Source organism: Apteryx rowi, unplaced genomic scaffold (assembly GCF_003343035.1).
Source record: "Apteryx rowi isolate R43461 unplaced genomic scaffold, aptRow1 scaffold_263, whole genome shotgun sequence".
Lineage (NCBI taxonomy): Eukaryota > Metazoa > Chordata > Aves > Apterygiformes > Apterygidae > Apteryx > Apteryx rowi.
This window is the reverse complement of record NW_020449008.1, coordinates 721,049-734,130: the sequence shown is the minus strand read 5'-3', so window position 1 is coordinate 734,130 and position 13,082 is coordinate 721,049. Positions and strand designations below refer to the sequence as shown.

Genomic DNA, 13,082 nt, shown 5'->3' with positions numbered 1-13,082 from the left:
CTTAAAACTGCATATGAGTGAAAAATCTTTCTGGTCTATTGGCTCTGCAGGTAGTGAGAGTGAAATGGCTTCTTAGATAAAACCAGTATGTTCTGTATATGTATATTTGTTTGCTAGTTTGTTTTCTTTATTTATTTCAATTTAATAGAGCAACTGTGAAAGAGATCCTGTTCCAGATAGAAACATAATTATATCAGGTTATAAAATAGTAATAATTTTCAAATGCTGCTGCCATGCAAAGCTGTGCATTTGATGTTGTGTGTTAATATGAGCAAGAAGAAAATTCTCTTATGTAGAGGCTGAAGAACACAAAGGACCTGCTCCAACGTTAGGTAGTTGGGGTTCTCCCACCCCCACAAAGATCATATTCTTGGCAGCACTGGGCTTTATGGTCTAGAGCTTGCCAGACCAGACTCTTTCTCTGAAATAAAATTAACAAAGTCTTTTCATAGTTCACCTTTAATTGGGTGATCAACTTTTTATGAATTGAAACCCTAATAAGAATCTGCTGCTTGTTTCTTTCTCAAAGACCTCTTGATGATAAACACCTCTATTCATTGTAATTTTGTGCAGATTATTCCTTTCTTGATCCAAAATAGTCTTTTCTAAATAATACAGAGTAGATTAGCATATGCATTTAGTTTTATTACTAAAATTTTAATGCCCACTTGGCAATTTATTTCTCTGCTGAAATGGTGTTGATTATTTCCTTTTCCACACACTGTCTCCAATATTGGAGCCAGCTTGACATGGGTAGTATGTGGGAGTGCTGTGCAGCTGCAAGATGCAAAATCAGGGCTCTTGAATATTTTTTTCTTACTAGCAGATATTGGGTCTATAGTTAATTTCTTTTGCAGCCTGTTTTATAAAGCATCCTCTTTGTTTTACTGGCTCTYGCCATTAATTAGACATTTTTGTAACTGGATAGTCCAGTGATTGGTAGCTGAGGCATTGGTCCCCAGTGAAAGAGATGATAAAAGTATATTACAGTAATTCAGTCTTACACAAGAAATTTATTATGTAGTGGGGCCAACTTTGCTGTCAAGGCTTGACTCTCTAGGACTTGCCTTGACCGTAAGTCTCATTAGAAAGCTTAGGGCAAGCATGAAAAAGTTAAGCCTTTCCTCTGCAGCATAGGAATTTTTTACCTATTACATGTATGTAAAGAATCTACAGTTCTGATAACTGCCTATAAAATTAATGAAGTCTATTAAAAATCCTTCTGCAGTTGGTAAATCTATATCAAAAAAACTAAGTGTAATCTAGCCTGGAGGCTCTCTGATTGTCTTTCAATGGTAGGAAATTCCATAAACTGACTACACTGGATACTTACTGGGTAAGTGAGTGTAGAACATGCCCCTGCTATTGTACTCCTGTGTGGTAATGAGTTCTACAGGCTCATTAAACAGGTTTGAAGCCTTCCTTTTATTTGTTGTAAATGTACCAGGTGTCATTTCATTGAATGGTAACATGCCACAAGACATTGGAAGAAAGTAGTTTTTCATGTTATGGTTAATGCTGTTCATCCCAACTTAATCTTTGATGCTAAATAACCTTTATTTTTGCATTTTTTCTGCGTATGTAAAACTTGTCTTAATTCCAGTCTTTTTGTGGTAAAGCATTCTTGAATAAAAATTAATTTAGTTTTGTCACAAAGTCCTCTACAAAAAATACCAAAATCATATGCAAGAGCTCATCTTTCCCCATGCTGATATTTGATGCAAAAATATATTCACTGTTGTTACCTGGAGCTATCTCTAGTCAGATATATAACCCTCTGAATTTCTGGTGTGACAGAACGTGAAACTCCCCAGTGTCAGTGATCCAGCAGATGCTTCAGCTGACAGACAGAAATTCAGAACTTGTGAGAGCAGTCTGGAGAGTTTTTGGGCTGGGCTCTTAGGTACAATCTGTTCACAAATGGTCAGAACAGACCTCCTTACCAGAGTGCTTTGCAAGCCAGAGACAGCAGCTGCTGGGCCAAACATACCAGCCCTTCTCTGCAGCTCAGCATATATACCAAAGGAGGGAGGGCTGCTGCCTGAGACACAGTGAGGCTGAGTGCTGCCCGTCACTTGGCATTTTATTGCCCACACTTTAGGTTAAAAGCTTTGAACTGCTTCCACTGACACCAGGGCCAAGAACCTGTAAAATAATTTTCTAGTTGCCTGCCAAACCATGCAGAGTGAAATACAGGTTCAGAAGGAAGTTATGTCCTTCCATCACAAACACAAGGAGGAACTTTGTATGGAAACCAATTTGGTTTCCCACCATGGGTAGAGAAACTGAGTGAGTAGAGAGGAGAGCTGGTAGACCCATGCAGTGTACCACAGAGCTGTAGTGGATGTACTAGCTTGTGTCGAGCAACAGTTTACCAGACTAGTTGTGGTACTGCTTCTTTCTCTAGAAATTGTGATAATCATGACATACTGGCAGGCTTGAGCAGCACTTCAGAGCTCCTTTGCGATCTGCAGGTCAAAGGTACTTTTATAAAGTAGAAAGAGAAGGCAAGTACCAGTGCTTCGTATAATGAAGATCTGCTCCTCAGCAGAGTCTGTTAGACTGTATTTACACTGTGACAGGAAGAGAAGATCCTAGGACAGGGCTGAGAGCCTACATGTTCTTTGTCCACACTGATGATGGTAAGCTCAGCAGTAAGTTGGGCTCAAAACACTGTGCTGTGCTTAAAAAACATCAAATGAATGCTGATGGACTAGAACATTGTGCACTTTGGCCCAGGCTAAAGCACTGCGTGAGCCCAGACTCTCCTCTTGGGCATCTGGAGATTGGCCTAAATCTGTGTCTGAGAGTGTGGTTGCATTAATCAATAGGAGTGATGTCTGAGACTTGAGAAAGAGCTTGGGCTGGCGCTAATAGGACTTAAACACTGACAGCACAGGCATATCCTGAAGTGCTGCTGAAGTACAAATAATGCATCATCATAATTAATCAGTACAGACAACAGTGAGATAATTATTTAAAATCATTGATATCTCTTTCTGTGTTTTTCTTTTAGCTTAGGAATCAGCATTCATGACAGCAAGCTCTCTTATTTTGATTTCCTGAGAGCAATTGATGATGGCAGAGCATCTAAATACCAACAGAGACAAAAGCAGGCTGCACCACCTGCAAGCTTTGCAGCTCTCAGCTTAGAAAAGACTCTAATTAAGATAAAAGAAATGGTTACATCATCTTATGATTTGTTGTACAAGGTAAGTTTCATGTGGTCATCACATTTTACTTAATCTTTTTTTTCTGCCTGGCTGGGACCAGCCTAAAGGCTTAGAAACTTTTCTGCTGCTAGCTGCGTGCTACCAAAAACCTTGGCCTGTGTAGAAATGGCTTCTTCTGACTACTGCAGATGTTTTAGTTGATTGTATTCTGGTAATTCCACAAAAAAAAGGGTATCAAATCAAGCCTAGAGGTGTGGTGACAACGATAAGGATTGGGAAGAAAAAAGAAAATAGCAAATTATTAGAAYTTTCCTCTCTTTCACAATTCCCTTTTCTCCTCCAGTTGTCTCTAAATTGTGTGCTAGGAATGTAAATATACATCTCTTCCAAATAGATCTTTTGAGTTTCTTAAATTAAGATTTATTACACACAGATATGATGTGCTACTGCAGTCAGGCATTATGGTTTATCAGTGTAAGATGAAAGGATCATGTAGCTACTGAGGATACAGACATACGATCAGATGTGAGCACATTACAGTGGCTGCAGAAGTTAGCACCTGTCAGCTGGGCCGCTGCAACTATCTACATTTATGCTCTTGTCTGCTTCTCATTCTGACACAAAGAGATAAGGTGCTTTACTGTCAAGCAGCATGTTCCCTGCTTTTCCCATTTGTAAAATGAGGACAATAAAGATAACCACTTTTCTCTAGAATTTTGAAAACCCTGAATGAAAAATGCTGTATATTAAGTAGTTGTAGACTGTTACGTCTGAGTCTGCAGAAATGCAGCAGCCTCTGGGAGTAAATAGTTCTTGATGCCACAGTAAGATTGTTTTCAAGCAAAAATATCTTAAAGGAAGCATCCCTGTCACAAAGAACTGTAGGGCCATGTCAGCTGCACCTGCAGTGGGAGACCCAGTTTAAGCCCATGGCATCAGAGGCAGGCTTCTGCCTGCATAAATGGTCTCGCTACCTCCCATTCCCCAGCAATGTGTTCCTCCCACCTGCCTTGTGCCAATACTAGTACTGTTGTGTTCCTGCCCAGTGATCCGGGTCAGGGAGCTTCAGCCTGACAAAAGCCTGATTAGTTGTGCACGGGCACATTGAGAGCTGCTGTCAGCACAAGGGAGGGGAAAAGTAGAGTGGCTGGGAACGGAACAGGCATAGACCCTTCCTTCCATCCATGACTGCATTTCTGAAATCTCAATCTATGGACTCTATCATGCAGGTAAAAATAACACAGGCTTCCAGCAAAGATGTCACTAATGGTGTCAATGGTGAGAAAAAAGAATGTATTACCACAGGAGATGCTGTTTCTTTAAAGAAACCTTTTTTCACACTGTTTGGAGACTCCTGTGATGTTTATAAACTTATTGGGATCATCTTGCCATTTTTGGCCAGATAGTTTGATTATTAAACAGGATACTGGAATATTCATATAGTCGCTTTACATTTTTCACAGTAAAGCAAAAAATCCTTACTGTGCTCTGCATTATTAAAATAAGAAATAGATAAATTCAATAGCATGGGTTAGTGTTTGTTAAATTTTAATGGGGAACATGAGGCYTCCTGGAGGACAATATCTGTCTTCTCATCCCTGGGTGCCTTGGGAATGGGAAAGGTCACAGTTTTGTCTGCTGAGTGTGTGATTTGAACATGACCTCTGGCATGAACAAAGCATCCATCTGGTCTTTTAGAATGCCAGTAGGTAGTTAAAATAACTTTAGAGACTAACGCAGTTTCTCCATGGAGAGCCACAGTTTGTCCACCATGTTGTGGAAAAGCAGAACTTTTCTCACTTCCTTTATATGAGGTGTATATAAAGTTCTGCCTTTGCTTCTGAGACATTTTTTGAATAATAGTTGTTGCTGCATATGTGATGAGGGACACTAAGTAGCATAAGCTTTTAATAAAATGTTTTGTTAGAAAGAGGCAGGACTGAAGGACAGTTCCTAGAGTCCAGCTAGGTTCAAAAAACCATCACATTCCATCCACAACATTTCTACAAACCTTTGAAGTTTTATAACAAATAGTTAAAGAGTTCAGATGGGTCCTCTCTGTCAGTGTAATCATTTCCCACTCATTTTCACCATACTTCAATACAGTGCATACTATATACTCAGTGATTTGTTTTTTCCATAAGATCTTCAATATATAAGCAAAGATCAAAATATCTTACTAAGAAGTTACAGGATCCTCTTTAATATTCCAAGGATTCCTTTCCGATATTGTTAGGATATTGTAGTATTTATTTTGCCACTCAGCATGGTTCATGTACGTAAAAATATACATCTTTAAATCCATTATTTATAACGGTTATAATGCTAAAACATAAAAAATGTTGTATTATACCTGTATGCTATACTGCTGGAAGACTAATAGGACTTTAACCTGAAGTTTTGAATGGTGCAATATTCATTTACATTTATGGAATCAATGATTTATATATGCAATATTATAAATAAGTGGCAGAATAAAGCAAGAGGACACAGTAAATTGGTAGCAACCAGATGGATTGAGAGAGGATATGAACCACAGCTTTCCTAGACCTCAGTACTTCTTTCACTCTGCTGAATTACTCTCTTGCATGAACTACTGAGCTCCTCCTAAACTGCTTCTGAACTGAGCTGTGACTGTGATAAACCCAATCTGTTCCCCCTGGGAACCTTTTGGAAAACTCCCTCGAAGGGTAGGCAGGGTGCTTTGTGCAAGGGGAAGAAGACCAGAGCAAGCAAGCTTTCAGAATGAGCCAAAGCTAATCTAATGAGAATGAAGGACTATCAAGTCCTTTATAGAGTAGACAGAGGAAAATAAACTTGCCCAGCCGGTGAGAGTTATTCTTCTTTTGGTAAGAAAAGGCAAATGAATTTGCTCAGGTAAGTTTAATTAAAAATATTTTAAATAAAAATTATTTAAGGCAGCCCTCACATATTTTTGTTTGTTTCCTCTCTTGTCTTAACCATTGCGTATTCTGGAATGTTTGGATACTTGATATGAGCCCTTCTGCTCATACTGCAGGTTGTTGTTTAATTGCATATTTATATATATGCTTGGCACAAAAATACAGGCTATTTTTGTCTTATTTTAAAAAATTGCATTTAGTTTTTAAAACAATGGCAAATTTTTAACCAAATAGGGTTCCAGTAAATGTTTTTTGTTTCTTCATGTATAACATACCTGCATGTAAAAGGCACACGGGTCTCAAGCATTTCCATGTAAACTGCTAAATGGATACTAAAAAAGAAATCTATTTGGAAATTTTAGCTTTGCTTAAGTAATATGAATTTTTGCTTCTCAGGCATTTTCTCTGTTTGATAAAGAAGATACTGGGGTAATTAAAGCACTGGAATTTCAGCAGGTACTTGACCATTTCTGCTTTAAATTATCAGACAAACAATTCAGGCACCTTCTCAAGAGCCTTAAACTTTTTGAGGATTTGACAGTAAACTGGAAGATTTTCCTGAAAAACATCAACCTCCACTCAGAGGTAAGAATAGCTACCAAGCTATAAAATATTTCTTTYAAAGGTAAGACCTAATGTGTTAAAAGTGACTGTCTAACTAAGCATGTAAATTCATGTATCTTTCTGTTGATCTCTCTGAACTCCATAAAGTTCTGACCTCCTTATAAACTGTTCTCTGAGTTAAGCCTTGCACTTATATAGATATAGGTCTGTACATGTGGCAAGCTGAAAAGCATGACCACACATGCAGCCAAATTGCCCCAAATGGACGATGTAGGACATGGGGTACCCAAATATGCCCAATGAATTTTGTTCCCCAACCTGTTAGGTGTTGTATGAAGAGGAGGTGGATGGAGTGGGAAGCCCACCAGGTTCTTGGTGCCAAACAGTAATAGCAGTGTACATGTAGCAGGAAGAGGTGTTAGTATAGAGACATAAGTACAGGGGACCTAAGTATGGAGAAAATGTTGACTGCAGTCATAGACAGAATCTTCTGCTGCTCTGAATATGCATCTCGCAACAACTCAGATTAAAGTATAGAGACCAAAATTCACTTAATAGTTAATAGTATCGAAAGGTGCAAGTAAAAGCAGTCTCTCTCCTATTTTAATTTCACAGTCCTTCCCTTTCCTCTAGTTTCTCCCATCTTAGGCTGCCTTACCCAGCGGCAAGTGGGTGTAAGTGGGTCTGAGTGTAAAGGAATACAAAAGACATTACCTTGCAGTTCATTTCTGAATTTGGTTGAGCTTGTGGAAGCCGCATTCTAGCACTTTACATAGCAGTTCTAAAAAAACTAAGTAGTAGCCTGTATCTTATGTTCTAAGAAGTAACTATGTTTCACTTTCAAAATATATGCTTGAAGCACAAATAAAATGAGAAATATAATAATCATCACCCAATGGAAAACCATATAAAAAGCCTACCACTTTATTACCATGGCAATAACAGAATGTTGTGCAAAACAAATCCGTATAGAACTATATGGTAATTAAATCTTGTGTCATAAAGTAGAAACTGAAAAACCAGTGAGGTCTTTATCTCACTCTGTTAATAATCCAAGTCAAAAAGTCTGTTCAGCTTGAAATAACTGCAGGGCTTCAGTGATTCATGAAAGGAAAGAGAGGGACCACAGTTTTCAAATGAAGGAGGACCCATAAACCGCTTCGAAGTGTTTGTAATGTGCTATAACTTTTGGAATGTGTTATAGACTTTATACGTGTGTGTCAGTTACCAATAGGCATAGATTTACCAGAGTGTTTATTATAAGTGTAGTTTCGTTCAAAATTTTATAAGGTTGCTTAAATGTATTTTATTCTCTGTAAATTTAGCATTAATATTTATAGTAGTGCAACTGTTACTTTGTCCTTAGTGGCAGGACTACATTTAATTACAGTTACTTAAAAAATAGTTGGGCATTTTTAAATATTTATATTTTCAGCTTATTAAAATTAAAATGCAATCTTAACAGATATAATTGATTACATGGTTCTCAAGTGTAAAACACTGGAATGCTTTGTATCGGTTAGAAAATGCTGCATTTCCCCTTTATCCTGCTTTTATGCTGATATAATTCCAGTAAATTTCAGCTAAGTCATACCAACACAAAGACCAATTGTATGGAATATAAAATATCTGTATAATTATTCTAAGAATGTATTTGTGTGCTGTAATATTGACCCATTAGCAGGCTTACATATTAACTTCAGAATAGGTAACTATTTCTGTTAGGAAAGATTTTGCTGTAATGTCTCTTCATTTTCCAAGTAGGTGCTAAGCTTTCATAACAACTTGAACAAACTGTGCACTCCCAGGATCAGACTCTGCAAAAGTATATGTTTTAACTCGAAATCTCTTTAACAGTCCTTCAAGACCCTGAGTACTTTCCACCTCAACTTAGCAGAAAATAAGGCACCTCCACATCTTTCAGGAGGTACTCGGTCCATGAAAGGAGTGGAGCTTATACTACTTCTTTTGGTATAACACATTCTCCTTGAACACTTTTTTGTGCTGTGTCATGGGTAGAGGGGATAAATCCTTCACGTAAATCCCAAATTAATCCGCATGGGAACATTTTTTAAAAGACAAAACAATTATGAACCAGGTTCACAGTGCTGGTTTAGCTTCCAGATGCTCTCARATCTCATGTTTTCTATTTGAGTTCAAACCAAAATTCCCCACGCCTTTGCAATTTCATCCCACCCTGGGTTCACACATATCCCTGGGGTCCTGTGCAGGTTCAGAGAGAAGGCTGGTTGTTAAATTATTCACTTCATCCAAACATGCTACAATTTTGGCCTATAAAGTATGTAACTAAATTAATGAGGTATGCAACTCATTCAGGCACATTAGGAAAACTTATCATTTCACTATACAATTTGATCACTGAAGTATATTAAAAAGTAACAAAGTATGCAGCTTGATCATTAAAGTATGGAAAATTTACTGAACTAGTAAAGTATGAGCCTGGGATGACTTTTGTCTCAAATGGCACCTCATAAATAAAACCCACAACCACAAAGGCAAACATTCACGAACCCAAAAGCCATACTGGTTTAAATTGTATTTTAAGTTTAGAAAACAGCTGAATAAGGAGAGATGAAAAAATATTGCAGAAATTATTTCTTAATGTTTTATGTGTCATGCAGATCTTTTGATGCCTCTGACATATGCTAATGAACTTTACATTCTGATTAATTCTCTAGGATACACACTACAGCATTTGTAGGTCTGATCTGATTTATATGAACAGGGTTCCCGCTGAATCACAGCTCTGTAGGGCTATACTATACAAAAATAGAACTAAAGAAATGTAAAGTATTTTAAGCGATGTGATTGTAGCTTAGTATTCAGGTAAGGAAGAACTGTGATTATGTTACTTAGCCCTGATGTTACTAACCAACTGCAGAAGAGCTGAGAAAGGAGAAAGGAAACAGACAAGAGGACATTGTCATAGGTGGGATGCTATTAACAACCACTGGACCCTCTGAGAGTATTTGTAAAAAATCCAGACCCTGAAGCTGGGAATCTGCATCATGAACCTTTCTTGGCTGCCAGTCTTATGATTAATAAGGCCTAAGTGGAGCTCTTGTACATTAAATTAAGTGGCTAATACAGTCTGGCCTAACGGGAGCGGCAGTTGGGAATCAAACACCTCCTCCACCAAAGAAAATATGCTCAAATGTCTTTTCCCAGTGTGAGCTATTTCAGTTGGGGAAGGGAAAAAATAAAGAATGTGTGTTAAAAGTTGTAGTTCAGGGAGTGCTAGCCAGGTCTAGAACAGCAAGATTTTTACACAGAATCAGCAGCACAAATGTGGAGAATATGTGAGGAAAGGAGGGCTTGTGATCAGGGCCAAATACTTTGCTGTTTCGCCTTCCTGGAGCTGTGGCTGCTGAGTGATTTGCTGCAAGTTTAGTAAACCTTGAAGTGTCAAGTCCAGCAGTGAGGAGAAAGAGAGCAGGTCAAGTTGAGGAGATGGCAGAGAGAAGTAACAGACCATGGCTCATGCCCATTCAAAGGAAGGAATTGAGCTAACAAGGGATTTGCTGACATGTGTCTTTCAGCTAACAAAGGGAGTTATTGGAGTGAGCAGGAACATAGTCAATAAAAGTTTTTGTTTAGAAAAATGTGATTTCATCAAAAATGATGAAATTTGGAGATCACTTTGATTTCCAGGATTTTTTTGCAGAAGAAATTGCAGAACAATTCAATATCAAATCAGATATTTCATTTAGCCTTGTCCTGAACTTCCTGTTTCCACCCCAAATTTTCCATTTTTGTTTGTGTTTAGCTTTCTGTTCTGAGTTTTCCTGCAGTCTGTCTTATACTGCGAAGTGCCTTCTTGACCACCTGAGTGCATCTTATTTTCAGCCAGTTCTGTCTAATCTGTCTGCATGTAAAACTGCAGGCGTGTTTGTTCATGCTTGATGCTGTTCTTGCTGGGGAGAGGAAACTGCCACTCTTTGCATCAGTAGCCCTGTGAGGATTCCCCCAGTATAGCAAGCACACATCTCTTCTTGAAGCCTGCCGCTGTGAAAACTGTACCTCCCAGTCCCAGGACTGAGCTCCAGGACTATGTTCCACTATTCACTAGTGAAAAGCGTTGTACGGCTGTTGTATGCCCAGCTCTGTTGGGCATGTTGTTGGTGGAGAGTCTGCAGAGGTGAAGCCATTGCTCTCACCTCACATTACTCTCAGCAGCAGCAATTCTACAAACCTTTCTGGAAAATGCAAACCACGCAGCCTCCTCATGGTCTTGGAAAGTCTTCCTAAATCAATAGAGGGGACAGCACTGACACAATTTACCAGCTCCATGAAGGGAGGGTGGCTCTGTGCTATGACTCTCCCAAACACTCAGTTGCCTGTGAAAGATGAAATGCACTCAGTGCAATCCTGCAGTGTATCTGTTGTAGCCAGGTCACTTAGGAGCTCAAAAAAACATGCAGCAGAGAAGTGAAATCCTCAGTCTTTCCACAACCTCGCTTCATAAGGGCAGCAGTGTTATTAAACCAACCCTTGCCAACTATGTTCAGGAGCGGGGAGCAGAATTCCATATCCTGCTAAGCTGTAGCTATAAAATTGCCCTGGGAATATGTAAGGAGGCTCTCTGTGGGTATGGTGCTGTCCCCCGTCTTGGAGATGTATCAGACAACTGACCCGCTGCACCAACAGCAGAGACTAGCAGGCCTACTGATCACTTCCCAGCCCTCAGTCAGCAGCACCACAAACTGATTGTCCTCACATACAACAGCTGTGCTTGGAGGAGATATTCCTCTTCGGATGTCTGCGTGTTTGTTTGTATTTTCCAGTATTACATCTGCTTTAAGCTGACAAATGTCAAAGCTTTCCTAATGGTGTGGAATAACCCCATGTTACTCTTTACTCCACAGTGAAGCTAGTTTGAAATTTTCCCTTCCTTGCCTCCACTCTTTCACACACTGCCCTCCCCATGATTACAATGTGCTGTCCCTCATTGTGCCAGGAGAACTGTTTTGGGATCCTTTCCCCTGACAAAACCTGCTGAAGCCATACTGTCCTTTCCTTCTCTGTTCTGAGTGATGAAGAAAATAGTCTAATGAAAGTACCTGGAGGAAAAAATAGGTTCTTATTCTGCAGCCAAAACTGGTCAGAAAGTTTAATTTCTTAAAACAAAATCCCTGACAAACTACTTCAGCCCTCTCAAAACTCATCTTTTGGAATTTAAGTTCCACCGAAAAAAAGAAAAAAAAGTGATTCTGTCCTTATTTAGGGGCAGAAAACAAAATTTTAAAACAGCAAATTGTTCCTTGAGATGGAAGTGCCTTTCTGGGTTGCTCTATATTTAACAGGAGAGGAGGGAAAGGAGAAAGTAGCGATAATGGTTTTGAGAACAGGCCATCAAATATATTGCACGTGGGCTAGCCTCTCCGCTGTTGTCAAGCCCTGCTGGACACTGCTGTGGGGAGAGGGGAGTAGGGAATAACCACTGTGGCGCCTGCTTCTCTATCCTGTGCTACATAGGTCCATCTCTGCTCTGGGGAGGACACTGTTCCACTGTCGCTTTAGGTGGCTGGCTGGATGTTGTGCAGCAGCAGCAGTTAGGTTCAGCCRGGCTTACCCCTTCTTCCTGGGAATATTTAGCTGCTTTCTCACCATTTAGCCATAGCCAGATTGCAGGTAGATCTTGCCCAGTGTCACTTGCCTACATTTTCTATGTGGTTTTTGTTGAGTGAAGGCATGAACCACTCCTTTTTTTATGCTTAGCTTTTATCTAAAGAGAAGTACTTCATAGGCCTACCTCTCCCTGTTGGAGGATATTCTTAAGGACAAGTAAGTGTAAGTCTTTAGTGTAAGACTAAATAGGGAGGAAAGGAGAAAAAAAAAATCTAAAGAGAAGGCACAGCAAAAGTCTAGAGAAGATAACATGGGCAAACGTGAAAGTTAGGAGGAGCTATGGGAAGAGAGAGTTAAATGGAGTGAGAATTTGGAGGAAAGAGTGACACATCTGAAGAAACAAACCTAGAGATACTGAACCAAAACTCTGATTTCTGTGCAAGGCTCTAGGAGACGAAGGAGCTACTGTAGGAGACTGTGTGGGGCCTAGGGGAGCACACGCTCTGGTTCCCCCATGTCAAAAAACCTGGACTTCTGCAGGCCCCCACCAGCTCCTGGCTAACCTGTCTGCCTGTTTCCTTTGGTCCTTTTGGTCCTTTGATAAAATCTATCCCCACCAGAGGCCGGTGTGCAGGTCTTCCTACAGGAAAGTTATTCAATGTAGAGTGATTCAAGCAGGAAAATTAACATAACCTCAGATAGTTTTCATCCTTCTGTGAAATTCAAACTGGCATCTGAGAGGCAAAACACATCTTTTCAAACTTCACAAACAAATCAAATTTCACACCTGCAGCTCCTCTTATTCACAGCCTGATTCTTTAGGATACCCTGGAGAAGCCAGTGTGAAGGAGTG

General features: G+C 39.5%; 1 protein-coding gene across 1 annotated transcript in view; it reads left to right on the top strand.

Moving 5' to 3' along the window:
* The window catches only part of EFCAB6 (EF-hand calcium binding domain 6), a 113,481-nt gene that overhangs the window by 83,492 nt on the left and 16,907 nt on the right, over positions 1-13,082 (top strand). Inside the window, exons 30-31 of the mRNA XM_026067846.1 lie at positions 3,017-3,212; positions 6,473-6,661. Of these exons, the coding sequence (XP_025923631.1) occupies positions 3,017-3,212; positions 6,473-6,661 (385 nt within the window). The remainder of the gene's footprint in view (positions 1-3,016; positions 3,213-6,472; positions 6,662-13,082) is intronic.